The sequence below is a fragment of the Vicugna pacos genome, chromosome 6 (assembly GCF_048564905.1).
Source record: "Vicugna pacos chromosome 6, VicPac4, whole genome shotgun sequence".
Taxonomy (NCBI): domain Eukaryota; kingdom Metazoa; phylum Chordata; class Mammalia; order Artiodactyla; family Camelidae; genus Vicugna; species Vicugna pacos.
In genome coordinates this window covers 28,237,827-28,253,016 of record NC_132992.1, presented here as the reverse complement: position 1 = coordinate 28,253,016, position 15,190 = coordinate 28,237,827, and the positions used below count along the sequence as shown (strand labels likewise).

Genomic DNA, 15,190 nt, shown 5'->3' with positions numbered 1-15,190 from the left:
ACCACGTGTCCCTTCTGCTGCTCCAATCACATGGCACACCACAGTCCAAAGTCACGCTTAGCTCTAATTGTGGTGCCAAGCCGTGGTCGGCTGAACCCTTCCAGCCTGCTTCAATAGCTTTCTTTATGAACCGTGCTGCCCAAGGTATTTGCACCGATTTGTTCCAAAAGGGCAGTTTGTCAGAAAATTTCCTTTCCAAAGCTTCATGTGCCCGAAACACCATCTGCCCAAATCCGCCTGTGGTTTACCACGACTCCCGGCATCGTTACAGCTTCTCAGCTAAATATCACAGGATTATACAAGACTACGGGGATAGACGACAGCTGGCTGGAGAGACACAGTCAAACCTCACGCGGCTGGCTTGCCAACTAACTCGAAAAGCGCAGGCCGTGTGACTGTGGGCAACTTCACACTTTAAAAAAAAACGTTATAAAGGTTATATCAAACGAGACAGGGTTCAGGAAAGCATTTTCGCAAACCATAAAACCGTTACCACCCTTCCATTCCCCACATGAGCGTGATCCGCTTTGTCAGTTACCGTGGGAATCGTGTGCTGCTGTGACTCAGCACTGCTGCTCGGGCCACACCCTTTCTCCAGATGTCAAGTCTCAGGTGACATGGAACCAGGTCCCAGCTTGGACCTGCTCTGGGCTTCAGCTAGGACAGCACGTCTGGGAGGACACCTGCCAGAAGCCTATTTGCACAAGGAACTGAGAAACCTCCTGGGGAAAAGCTCGAACTGAAGGAAGGAGGGGGTCTGACTGGCCGACCCTGAGGGCAGTTTATCACTCTCCAGGAGCACAGATGAAAGCAAACTGGGAGTGCATGAGAGTTACTTTTCAGTGCACCATGACATCACTAAAGGGAACGCTGTAATGTTACAACAGGGCTTTCGGTTTTGTAAAAACATAAGCATGAATTACACCGATTTCAGGGATGAGTTACGTATTTATAAAATACCATGTGTATCTCAAGAATATTGAACTGCTGTTTGAGGACTAGATATTGCTGCATAATTTTATTCTATTGTCCCAAATCCTTGTGGAGAGAGAGGTTTAATGAGATTTGAAACGTGCAAGCTGTCTAAATAAGATGCAGTCAAATAAAGTATGATTAAGGTAAAAAAGGAAAGAGAGAGAGAAAGAGACAGAGACACAGAGATTTATCTTAAGGAACTGACTCATGCAGTAGTGGGAGGGGGCTGGAAAGTCTGAAATCGGCAGGGCTGACCAGCAGGCTGGAGGCTGAAGGAAGAGTTGATGTGATTTTGACCCTGGAGGTAGAAGTCCTTCCTCTCCAGGGGGACCTCAGTCTTTTCTCTTAAGTAAGGCCTTCGACTGATTGGGTTAAGTCTCACCCACATTATGGAGAGTGGTGTACTTTACTCAGTCTGCTGATTTAAATGTTAATCACACTTAAAAAAAAAATACCTTCACAGCAACATCTAGACTGCTGGGCACTATAGCCCAGCCAAGGTGACACACATAACTGACCAGAGTAGATGATCAACACAGTGATAGTTGCCACCAAGCCCTGATTTCCTAAGGAAAATGATCACAATCCACAAAGACAGTATCGTGTTATTGAACACTGTCATAGATTCTGGATCTCAGACTGTCTTCCTGCGCAGTGCCGTCCCTTCCTTGACTGAGGAGGGCGGGTATCTTCGCCACATTTTACAGACGTGCAACAAGAAGGTCACAGGAGTGACTCTCCGAGGGACGCAGCTAGCATCGGCGAGTGGTTCAGAGCCTGCACTAGACCTGGAGCACCCTTCTTCTGTTTCATTCTGTCTAACACGGCATATTGCTTCTCGGGCTAGGTGACTAATGGCGTGGTTGCGGACAGGCTTGATCTTGGACCAGACTGGGAAACGGGGTGTCTTTAGGGATGGTCTTTGCTCCTGGGCTCACTGTTGCTCTTTCTTTGAATTTGCTGCTCTATACAGACTGCCCGTGAATCGGCATTTACGACGAGGTGCTACTTGCCTTCCTCACTAGACCGTAAGGTCTGCAGGAGCAGACAGTGCCTGCCCGGCTTTCTGTACCTGCAGGGCCTCCACGGGACCAGGCACATAACGACGCTCACCACATATCTGCTGAAATAACCTCACTGTGTTTGCTGTTTGGGAACAACAGTGGCCTCTGAGATGCCAGCAGGTGAAAACCAGTGTTATTTCAGTCAAGAGCATTCAGCCTGTATTACACCTGTCAGTATGGCTCGAGCTTTTTAACCCAAATAATCCAAAATTCACTGGTTTTTCCTCCCACCTGCTCACTCACGACCTCATCTTCCGGAAAGTGCCCTAAATCTATGTATGATCCTGAACACGGTGAACTGGCCCCCCACCATGGGCCACTTACTCATTCACCCCTTTTTCCTCCCCTTGTCCCTTCAGCTGGGCACCACTTCGTCCTCCAGCCTCTGGCCACGGAGCCCTTCCAGCCGCAGCGGGTCTGCTGTAAAGTCCTGGGCGGTGAGGGCCGAGGGAGACCCCTCAGTGTACCGTATGCCCCTAAACCCCAGAGGTTTATGAAAACACAGCTTTTCATTTCATTTCTCACTGTTCCCAACGACCCCTCCATCTTGCAGGATTCACACGAGAGGCTGGACAGGGAGGCAAACCTAAGCACTGGGCATCACAGGAGCTAAAAAGCACCCCGTCCTTCCTGCCACTGACCATGAAGGCAGGACTCATCCCTGCCTCCAGGCCGGCCAGCCAGGCCCCTCCTTCCTTCAGTTCGAGCTTTTTCCCAGGAGGTTTCTCAGTTCCTCGTGCAAATAGGCTTCTGGCAGGTGTCCTCCCAGACGTGCCGTCCCAGCTGAAGCTCAGAGCAGGTCCAAGCTGGGACCTTGTTCCCTGCCACCTCTTTGATTATTATTATTAGCCACCATAATAAATATATACACACATCCCATTTTATACGTGTCAGCTGATGTGTACACACACACACCCCTCCACACATACCCCCTTTAGGCTCCATAGAACCAGATGTGTGTATATACATATTCACGTGTCAGAGAGACAGTCATATTTATTTATAAATAAATCATAAATTTGTATATATGTGTGTATATATATGGATATCTATGTAACAGTACACACATATAAATAATTTGTCCTGTTTCTCTAACACGTCTGGTTCTACTGATTCCATGAGAACACAGCGAGGCTCAGCCTCACGCAGGCTCCAGTCTGCATGGAAGTGAGCCCCTCACAACTGTCCACGGGTCAGACACCCACCGGGCGCAGCTATTAGCAGTTGTTACACAGCAAACTTAATTTGTGTAAATTGTGCTGGCTTTGTGTGGACCTCTTTGCCATTATGAGACAGTCACTATTTTTTTAAGGGACGGACTGAGTCTCACTTGATTCAAAATTCACGTAATTTGAGAACAGTCCTTACCAACAGCCTATTTCTGCTGGTCCGTGGAAACGCAGGAAGCACTGTTTGCAATGACTAAGTGTCCTACTTTGAAATCGTGATTTCTCGACAAATTGCTACTTTGGGGGGATTCACATGACTCCACGTTTTGTGTATGCAGTGAGACTGAAATCATTTCTTTCTTACACTGCTGCAAAGTCACAGAAGATGTGCACACAGTCTTCTCAACAGATCGTTAAGACTGTTTCCCATTTCTGTTCTTGATTTATGCCTCACTGAAGCTTTTATTACTATTAAGCAAAAAAAGAAAATAGACAAAGATGACATTCTCTAGATCGTTTGACCTTGGACTCTACAAGATATCTGAGAGTTATATAATGTAAATATAAAAAGTTTCTAATACAATTAGTAAATGACCAGTAGTTCAATTATATTCATAAAAAGTTAAAACTAGTCTTGCTGAAATTTTAAAACATAAAAAAAAAATACAGGTGGGTGGGTGGGAGGTATAGCTCTGTGGCAGAGCGCATGCTTGGCATGCACGAGGTCCTGGGTTCAGTCCTCAGTGCCTCCATTAAGGAAAAAAACAAAAATACAGGTGAGGTGTATGAGATGTATACAAAGGAGCAGAGATTTGGGAGGCTGGCTGCATGGCATTCTGACTTCTGAGCAAGTGGCTCAAAATAGCACAAAGTGCCTGCAAATACTGAGGCCAAAACCTCAGAACTTCACTGCATCCCAACATAGCTCTGACTTTTCTCTTTCTTTCCAGCGGAGGAAAGACCTAACTCCAGGCCTCCACATGCTCCGGTCCCACCCTTTCCCACGTCCTCAGGACTGTCAACCTCTAGTTCTCTGCTCTTCATCCCACATCTTCAGCGCTCCCTCATCACAGTTCTTGCCAATTCGCACGTAAGCAAGTTTAAATCTGTCAGACAACAACTGAAACAAAAGCCTTCCTCATCTCTCCATCACCCCCAACCCTGCATCTTCCCACACTGGTACTCAATCTTCTCTCCACTACGTGACATCCTGGAACAGGTTTTTACATCGTGTCCTCTTTCCTGTCTCCTGCATGTGGTTTCTGCCCCCACTACTCCACAGAACCTGTTCTGCCCAGAGCCCCCAGGAGCTTCCGTGTTGCTACGCTCAGTGAACACTTTATACCCAACGGTCCTTATTTCACAAGGCCTCTCTGCTGACTTTACAAAGCAGGCCACTGACCCTTCTTGAAACACTTTCCTTGCTCACACTGCACCTTTCTGGTTCTCCTTAATATACGATCTTTCTTGGTTTCTACGGCAGCGTCTTCTATCTGGTCCCGTGGACTGAGTTCCAGGCCTTTTCTCAGGGGCTCTGCCTTCTTGCCTGATGCTCACCCAGGGTAACCTCATCCATTTCCATAGCATCAGCCACCAAGAATACAGGGGTGACTCCCAAATCCCTTCCTTCACCCAGGCATCGCTCCCCTGTCATGTACATCTAAGTGCCTTCTAGACACCCGCACCTGGATGCCCCAGGGCGACTTAAACATGATGGGAAAATAGATCATCGTTATCATCTCCTTATCCTCCCCTACGCTCTGCAAATCCCCCACCTCCCCCTTTTGCTTTTCAATATCTTACCACTATCTGTGCAATTGCCTAAAACACAAAACTGGAAGTCGTCCAGGGAAATTTTAACAATTTGAGATCAGGGTGGGCTCAATGGAACCCCAAAGGACATGGGCCAAACTGGAGGCCCTGGTTCACTCAAAAGACAGCCCTCAAATCCATTGCTCTTACTCCTCTCCCAGGATGAGGATAGCCTAGAAACAGATTTTAGTCAGGATACCTGGATCAAGAGTCAGCCCCACTCCTTCCTCCATCAGCAGAGAGAGGCCAGCTAGGTTGTTCCGTGTTTAAGGCTCGGCCCTCCAACCTTCAAATGGGAGGCAACTGTTGCCACCCTGTGGCAAAGTGGAGGCACTGCAGCTCCTTCATGAGGCCTAAGGCTGGCTAGAGGTTCATTCAAACAGGCCTCATCTTACAAAGACTCCTTCTCCATTTGATATTTGTTAGGAAAATAATCTTGGTTCTCCTTATTTTAAAATAAAAAATTTGATGTCCAAAATTCAGTGTTGTGAAAAAGAATTTTGATATTTTTATGTTTGGCAATATTGGTTTAATTATTATGAATTATTTGGAACCATCATATGCCAATATTTATCAATTTGTCAGTCAGAGAAAGGCAAATATCAATAATATCACTTACATGTGGAATCTAAAAAAATGATAGAAATGAACTTATTTACAAAACAGAAATAGACTCACAGCCATAGAAAACAAACTTATGGTTACCAAAGCGGGAAGGGGTGGGGAGGGATAGATCAGGAGTTTGGGACTAGCAGATACAAACTGCTATACACAGAATAAATGAACAACAAGGTCCTACTGTACAGCACAGGGAACTACATTCAATAACTTGTAATAACCTATAGTGGAAAAGAATATGAAAAAGAATATATATATGTGTGTAACTGAATCATTGTGTTATACACCAGAAATTAACACAACATTATAAATCAACTATACTTCACTAAAAATAAAAATTAAAAAAATAATCACAAATTAAAAAATGTACAGAGCAAAGTAACCCCCAATCTTCTTTGGATATTTTGGGCAAATGCTTCCCTCCCTGGTGACCACTTAGAGCAGGTCAGCCAGGAGGCTGGCTTAACGACCTCCAGCTTAACCACTTCATTTATCACATACTTTACTTATTTGCTTATTTAATGACTCTACCTCCCCGGCCCTACCAGTCTTTGAGGTTCATGAGGTTCATCTCCTCAGTACCTAAAACAGTGCCTGGCACTCACAAAATACTTGCTGACTTGACTAGTGGGTGGCGAGCACAGTGGACGACGATGGACCAGGAGAGAACGCGAGGCGCGGAGGCACATCGGCCTGTGTGAAAAAGACGCTGTGAAAGAAAAATGGTCCTGTAACTAGAAGGGATATGGGATCAAAGAAAGGAATGGGTTTTTTTTTTGTTTTTTTTTGTTTTTTTTTTTGGTGGGATGTATGACCTCAGTGACTTAGCGGTCATTTACACTGATACTATATCCTATATTAAAAGGCTAGTTTGTAATCCTATGTTTGAGAGCTAATACACCTCTTCAATAATGAGATTAATCTAAGGATTATGTAAGTAATCAAAGCAGACATAATAACAGAAAACTGTCTTCTATGTGCCAGTGAACAGCCCTGCATGCAAGGAACTCAGAGTCCAGTAACTGTCACTTAAAGTGACATGGATAACTCATTTAGAAATGATTTCAAGGTCATGTAGTCGAGTATGCTAAAGCTTTACTAGTGTTTCTCTGAACCAGAATATACCTGCTTGCAAGTGAGTAAATTTAAATCCTACCCCCAAGCTAAATGGAAGCTCAGAGAAGTTAAGTAATTTGCTCAAGGTCACAGTACTGATAAATGATGGGGCTGGCACTTAATTCCAGGCATCTTTGGGAATCGTTTATGTTAAATGTGTGTTAAAATCCACACCAGAATATATGTATTATATGTATTCTTCCTATAAAAATTAAAAAGAAAAACTTCTAACTTGGTCTTTCATAATAAAATCCTAAAATAAATGTTGAAGGGGTATGGACGGTACTCCATGTGTCTGTCAGACACCAGGGAATCAGCATGACTGAATGTCTGAGCAGAGACAATGCAAATAAATGGATAAGTGGGAACAATCCTGCACTCACTTGAGTAAGTATTAGATCACCCAGTAAATTAAATGCCAAAGTCCAGGACGGGAAAATCCAGGCTTTTGTTTCCTTTTCTCCTAAAGTCTTGGACCATTTTCTCTGTTAGCTTGCACTCAAACTTTAATAGGCAGAATTTTAAGACAACCCCCAGGACTCCCACCTACTGGTATAAAGCTCTGCATTCCCACACCCTGCGTAATCCTCTGCCCTTGAGTGTGGGTGGGACCTGTGAGAGCAGCGGGCTATCCCTCCCTGGATAAGTGGCAAAGATAATGGGATAGGCACCACCATAACTATATTGTATCACGATCAGCTCCCTCGGGCATGTTGTGAGAGGGCCAGTGGCTCACAACCTGAGGGTGGCCACTGAGAGCTGAAAGGGACCCTGGCTGACAGCCTGCAAGAGAAAGGGGACGCTGGTCTCACAGCAGCAAAAAACTGAATTCTGCCAACAGCTGAGATGAGTTAGGAAGAGGACTCTGAGCTCCAGCCAAGAATGCATCTCCTGTTAACACTGTGACCTGGAGATTATCATACTAAGTGAAGTAAGTCAGACAGAGAAGGACAAACACCAAATGATATCACTTATATGTGGAATCTAAAACAAATGACACAAACGAACTTATTCATAAAGCAGAAACAGACTCACAAACAGAAAACAAACTTAGGGTTACCAAAGGGGAGAGGGATAAATTAGGAGTTTGAGATTAGCAGATACTAAATACTATATACAAAATAGATAAACAACAAGGACCTACTGTATAGCACAGGGAACTACATTCAATATCTTGTAATAACCTAAAAAGAAAAAGAATTATGAAAAAGAATATCTATGTGTATAACTGAATCACTATGCTGTACACCAGAAACTAACAGAACATTGTAAATCAACTATACTTCAATAAAAAAAAAGGGTATTGTGTTAAGCTGCTAAATGTAACGTATACTATGTAAATTACATAGTAATAGAAAACAAAACAACAAGCCAATATTCATCCCTTTCAGACACTGTTAGAGGAGACCCAACATGGCCATGACGTCACATTACCCTAAAAGCAATAATGAAAACAGAGTTTTAAATTCTGAATTGTTCTAATCTGTGCTCTTCCAAACCTCCATGCCTTTTCACTTGCCATCCCTGATGAATTCCTATTCAAACCACAAAACCCAGGTCAAACGTTGTTTCTCCAAAGACGCATTCCTTACAGCCATCTCCATCCACTCCCAAGCAGGATAAATCACTCTGTTCTTCACTTCCATGGTGGCAGCTTGCCTGTACATCTATCAAAACCCTGGCCGTGATGCACTGTACTAACCTCTCCCCACTCCCACCCTGAGACTGAGAATTGTGCCTCCATCTCCTGTGCAGGGGCCAGCACAGAGTGAGTGCGGAATGGTCAGATTCTGAGTGAAGAAAATGAGGCTCTGGATAAACACAGGCTTTTAAGGCCCAGGGAGCTGCTGTTTACCAAGCTTCTGGTTATTAATGGAAACCTGGAAAGCCTTCTCCATGACAACAGCTGGGTGACTAAACAAGCACTTACTGCATTAAAAGGGCAGCTATTTACTGTCTCCAAAGAGCTGGTCTGAAATGGACACTTTAGGGTGTAAAGTCGCAGGTGGCGGCAGGTGCTGGAAAGGACTTAGAGTCTTCTCAAAAGGGGGGGGCGTGAAGCCCTGTTTGATTTGTTCTGCTTCAGGCCCTGTGCTAGGACTGCATGCTTCTGATTCAAATCATCTGTGTTAACCCATTCCTGAAATCAAATGTCAGCCTCAACAGACAACAATCCCACAGAGTTAGTTTCACTCAATGGCTTAAAACAACGGGTAACAAGAAAGAAATGAGAAGCGTATTCACGGCATTCCCAGGACCCCCAAGGCAGATAGCTGTTTCAGGAAATCACAGACTTGGGCAAAACTATACAACATCAATGCATAGGAAATAGCATTTACTGGGTGTGTGTTTTGATAAAACTCAGAGAAAGAATTCACATTTTTTTCTTAGGACCCACTCCTGTCGGCAAACACTTGAAAGGCTCTCTTGTGTTTAACCTAAATGAACCAGGCTACTGCTTTATGGCTCCACCTTGGTAGAGAAGATCATTCAAAATCAAGGGGATACAAACTAAGACTTGGAAACAGGCACCTGTTCCTAACAGCGGCTCATCACCACCTTATAAGAACTAGATCCAGTGGGGAGGGTATAGCTTAAGGGTAGAGTGCACACTTTGCATGCATGAGGTCCTGGGTTCAATCTCCACTACCTTTATTAAAAAAATGAATGGATAGGAACCATAAGCAAAACAAAATGACAACCTATGGAATGGGAGAAAATATTTGCAAATGATGTGACTGATGAAGGCTTAATTTCCAGAATATATAAATAGCTCATACAATTTAATAACAAAAAACCAAACAACCCAATCCAAAAATGAGCAGAACTAAACAAGCAATTCTCCAGTGAAGACATATGAATGGCCGAATAGGCACATGAAAAAATGCTCAATATCACTAGTTATCAGAGAAATGCAAATCAAAACTACAATGAGGTATCACCTCACACCAGTCAGAATGGCCATCATTCAAAAGTCCACAAATGATAAATGCTGGAGAGACTGTGGAGGAAAGGGAACCCTCCTACACTGCTGGTGGAAATGTAGTTTGGTGCAGCCATTATGGAAAACAGAATGGAGATTTCTCAAAAAACTAAAAATAGCCTTATCATATAATCCAGCAATCCCACTCCTGGGTATATATCCAGAGGGAGCTCTAATTTGAAAAGATACATGCACCCCAATGTTCATAGCAGCACTATATACAATAGCCAAGACATGGAAGCAACCTAAATGCCCATTGACAGGTGACTGGATAAAGAAGTTGTGGTATATTTATATAATGGATTACTACTCAGCCATAAAAAAGAATGAAATAAGGCCATTTGCAGCAGCATGGATAGACCTGGAGATTGTCATTCTAAGTGAAGTAAGCCAGAAAGAGAAAGAAAAATACCATATGATAGCACTCATACGCGGAATCTAAAAAAAAGAAAAAAAGAAATAAAAAGGACACTATGAGTTCATCTGCAAAACAGAAACAGACTCAAAGACATAGTAAACAATCTATGGTTACTAGGGAAAGAGGGTAGGAAGGGGTAAATTTGGGAGTTTGAGATTTGCAAATGTTAGCTACTATATATATATAAATAGATTTTTAAAAAACCAAGTTTCTTCTGTATAGCACGAGAAACTATATTCAGTATCTTGTAATAATCTTCAGTGAAAAAGAATATGAAAATGAATAAATGTCTGTATACACATGACTGAGACACTGCACTGTACAACAGAAATTGACATGTTGTAACTGACTGTACTTTAATTAAAAAAAAAAAGAATGAATAAACCTAATTACCTCCCCCTCTGGGAAAAAAAAGAACAAGATTCAGATTCTCTCCATAAATAAATCACTAAATAACAAAGCACTACTTTCTAGTAAAAGTATTACAACCATTGCCAGAAACTTAGAAAAATTCAGAGAGGAATGATCTTGCCACCTTAAAACAATTAAATTAACATGTGTTATATTTTAAAGTATTTTTTTTGAAAGTTTTTGACATAAACCCTTAATGTCACTACCTCCTTTGGTTCCTTTTGGGTTTATCTGATGTCATCTCTAAGAATCAAATCAGATCCTTTAGGTCCTATATTTTGAGGATCTTTTACAAACACTGGCTGGCCATGGCTTAAAGGCAACCAACTGGGGACACAATTTCCAAAAGATCAGTTTGGGAGAAGACATGGGGTCTGGGTTCTAATCCTTTTTTTTTTTTTAAAGAGATAACACTAGATGCTCCTTCATTTACTTAATAAACGTAAATGTACCAGACTTTGTGCTAGGTGCTAGAACTACAGCAGTGCATTAGATAGATAAGGCCCTGCTCTCACGGTTCTCACAGTCTCGTGTGTATGGGTGTATGTGTATACGTACATACTGTGCAGTATAAGAAGAAAGGGCAAACAGAGGGAGGAAGTAGAGTTTCCTCAATATGTATTAATTACTGTACTGCTAATGGAAACTTCAAACTGGCAGAACATAGTAAATACCTTCGATGCTCTGTGGGCCCACAAGATTCATGGCCTGGTGGGCTGGATACTCCACCCGTGGCCTCGCAATGCCCAACTGCTCCATCACGCCATGGAGCAGCCTCTGGATATCTGTTTCGGAGACCCGGTCAGGGGTCCTCGGGCTGTAAGCAGATGTTAGAGTCCATCCAAATGTCAGCCAAAACACTAGGCCAGACAGCAGAGTAGAAACCATCCTGGAGACCATTTTTAACCTGCAGAAAAATAGATCAAACATACATCGACTGGCCACAATTGGCAATTGTGATGATGCAATAATGCATTCACTCCAAGGACCAACCAGAAAGGGACTGCAATGAAAAATCCTTAAGGCTTTAAGGGTCCACTCTAGCCAGGCATCTGGTGGGGGAAGGTATTAAAGAAACAAAACAGTCCGAGATAGCCAATTCCTTCTGTTCTTGCATTCTCGGGAAGATGAGACTGGACCAGAAGTTCTCACTCATTTTTTACTGCCCTTGCAGCTCCCTAAAAGTTCTGCATCATCCCTAACCCCACCACTTTCTCCCTCTCTTACTAAAACAAACAAGCAAACAACAACAAAAAGCTGCTTCAGTTTTTGAGAAAGGGAGAGGGAGAGTGACATCTTGACTTTTCTAGTCTTGGGGGAGAAAAGGCTCATGGGAAGGAGTTGGAAGACACAAACGGTAAAGAAGCACAGAAACTTAGGAGTGATGGAAGGGAGCGTCTTTGCTTAACAAACATCTAATACATTTGAGATCCTGAGTGGGATGAAAATACACACAGCTCAGACCTGCCCTGCCTGCAATCTGGCAAGGGAGATGAGGGATGCTTGCTCCACCACATGCTAGCAGGGCCATCTTGGGCAAATGCCTCAGCTTCCTTCTCTGCAAAAGGGACTGAGACAGGCATGGGTCTTATAGGGTTACTGTGAGGATAAGTGTCAGAATAACACCAGGCACGGTGCCCACTAGACTGCCATTATGGTGGCAATATTGCCTTACCGTTCTGGAGGTTAGAATTTGGGGGAAATAAGGGTGGTGGGAGAGAAGACAGAGCAGGTAGAGAGGGAGAAAACTAGTCTAGGCAGTCAGCCTGTCTTGAATGTTGGCTTCGGTGGAACCAGAAGCCTGCAGAACAAGCGGACAAATACTCTTGCATCTTCCCTCTGCAGCTGCTAAACCTTAAGGCGGACCCTTTAGGTACTGGCCATGCAAAACCCTCTTTTGACCATTCTTCTCTGTGGGTGGAAGTGGCGGCGGCGTCCACTTCATTTCTTCCCTGAAACTGAAATATTCATAACCCCTCATTTCTATTTCTGTAAAGGAAAGGATCTTTAAAAGCCTCTACTAGATTTAAAGCCTTATTCTCCAAACAGCTGAGACAGCAAAGCCTGCGATTCTGACCGAAAAGGCCGGAGGCAGACACCAGCCTCTCCGACCATCTCCATCTTTTCCCGATCTGCTCTGAATGCAGGATGTCTTTGTTTCATTTACACCCTCAGTCAACACCGTTCTGATTTAATGAGCTACACAATCTCCTTCCTCGGGACTCTTTCCCTCTTATTTAGAGCCGAACCTCGGATTCCTTTGTCTGCCCCCAGCCTCCAGAGCAAGGATTTCAGCAGAACGCCCTCCCCCACTCCCGACTGCAAAGAAGAACCCGTTGTTTGGGGTGAGGGTCAGGAGGTCGAGCCGGCACCGGCGCAGGACTCACCAAGGGGCAGCCGGCGAGGTCTGCCGCTGTCCGGGCCTTAGTGGGGGTCGGGCGGGGAGCGAGGAGATCTGGGTCGCTCGTGCGTCACCTCCCTCCTCATCTTAGCTCCGCCCCGGCCCCTCCTCCAGCAGGTGGAGGCTGCCTGGCCGGCACTCCCGAGAACGCAAGGCAGGTGCTGGTGCCTTATGCCCTGAGCCGCACAGCCTTCCACAGACACATCTCCTGGAGACCCTCTTCCTCTATCGACCCCTATGGAAGCAATTAACCTTTTCTTTAGCGATTATCTACACAATGTGCCAGACAGCCTCGCCTCTTCTGTTCTTTGTCCTCAATAGCACACCTTTTAATGTTGCCCTGAAAGTGAAATATTCATAACCCCTCATTTCTATTTCTGTAAAGGAGAGGCTCTTTAAAAGCCTCTCCTAGATATAAAGTCTTGTTCTCCAAAGAGCTGAGACAGCCACCTTTTCAACCTTCTTTTTTTTTTTTTTTAAAGTCTTTTAGCTTGAAGAGCAAGAGGCAACAGGGCAAAGAAAGGAGAGAGAAACGAGTTGAAGCGACCTTAAGAACTTTTAATAATGGCAATGGTCAGGTATATGAGTGCTTTCAGAAGAAGCCTTCCCACTGAGCAAGAAAAACGTGATGTTTAATATAAGATGCTAAAAACTTCTGTTAAAGTGATAAACCAAAACCATGTGAAAACCTCTAGGTCTATTAGTTCTGAGTGTTATTTCTAAACATCCCCACCAACTATCAAGTAAAAGTCCTTTGGCTGGAAGAGAAACCATACCCCTGCACACTGCAGAAATGTATCCAGGTAGATCCAGAATGTCTTCTGTTTTTTATATAAGATTTTTAGGGCAACTATGAACATCTGAATTTTGTTCAAACACAAGAATTGAAATGTAACACCACACAAGGAATATAGTATCGCAAATTTCTTTCATCAGTACTGGGGTGAGTACCTGGAGGTCCAGGATCAAGTACCTTAGTGAGGTTAGAATCAAGAACTCTATACCCAGTGCTAGTCCCCAAGTCTATTGTCATCGACACTAACTTATACAATCAAGAGGGGACCTGCAGAAGTCATTCGTGAGACACGTAGCCTTTTGGTTTGAAGCCAAGCCTCCTTCCTACCACCTTTTCTTCCATAGATGCTCTTCTGTTTCCAGTTTTTGTTTCAGTGTATGTTAAGTCAACAGGACAAATATTGTCTATTGGTTCGAGGCTCAAAGACCCTGCTGGGGTTTAATATTTATTATTCACACATCCTGACTTTTTTTTTTTTAAATTCTGAATTTTACTTTAATGTTTCACTGTTACCTTCATTTTGTGCTTGGAAAAATGGAGAAACGATAACAATTTACTGCCTTTGTGTTGAATGGAAATTTGACTCAAATACTCTAAAATGTGGATGCGTCATATGAAATTTGATATTCTAAAAGTGAAACATCTATTTTATGTCCTGGGCTTCATGATTGTCAAAATCCTGTATTAAATCTTCAGTGATTTCAGAACATTGCCAAGCAGTCTATTAAGTTCTATGTATAATTGTATTGTTTGTTTATAATAAATTAGCATTAGATCTTTATTATAAGAACAAAGTTTAGTCCTTGAAGTCACTGCACATGTTCAGACACTTCAAACTTTGTTAAATTTGTTTGTATATCATTTGATTAAATATCCCAATGAAATTAGTAACATCTCTATTCTGTCTAAGAAGAAATGAAAATAGAGAGAGTGAATCAAATCTAAAATTCAACTTTTCTGACTTTCTCCTATTATCACACATTCAGGTTTGCATGTTTCTAATCCTTTATTCTGTACTGCAGCTTTCAGCTAAAAAAAAAAAATGAATGACCTGTGGGTGTTTTTTTTTTAAATAAGTATCTTTCATTACTGATTACTGATTAACCTTATCAGAAAAGCCACTTATTCAGGTGATTTGTACAGTTAATTTATGCCTTCTTACTGAATTAGTCTTCCAATTCAACATTTCATCCACCCCCATGGATATAAAAGGACATTGTTGCATTTTTAAAAGGTCAAAAGTGAAGCTTAAGAAATTGCTTTGAACCAGATAACAAATATCTCAGAATTTGTATTTTCTAAATCCACTTACTATTAGAAATACCATAAATATCTTTAATGCATACCTAGTCTATATTAAAAACCTGTTTTGATGTCAGATAAACATAATGTTTATATCTACAGATTTTTACAGTCTCTATATAAGT

General features: G+C 42.9%; 1 protein-coding gene across 2 annotated transcripts in view; it reads right to left on the bottom strand.

Annotated features, from left to right (window-relative positions):
- The window catches only part of SCG5 (secretogranin V), a 53,063-nt gene extending 39,997 nt beyond the window's left edge, over positions 1-13,066 (bottom strand). Inside the window, exons 1-2 of one of the 2 annotated variants that reach the window (XM_006201615.4) lie at positions 12,954-13,066; positions 11,241-11,473 (exon numbers count right to left, since the gene is read on the bottom strand). In XM_006201615.4, the coding sequence (XP_006201677.1) occupies positions 11,241-11,466 (226 nt within the window). In that variant the 5' untranslated portion in view covers positions 11,467-11,473; positions 12,954-13,066. The remainder of the gene's footprint in view (positions 1-11,240; positions 11,474-12,953) is intronic. The other variant, XM_006201616.4, reaches the window with a different exon arrangement.
- Positions 13,067-15,190: the final 2,124 nt, after the last annotated feature.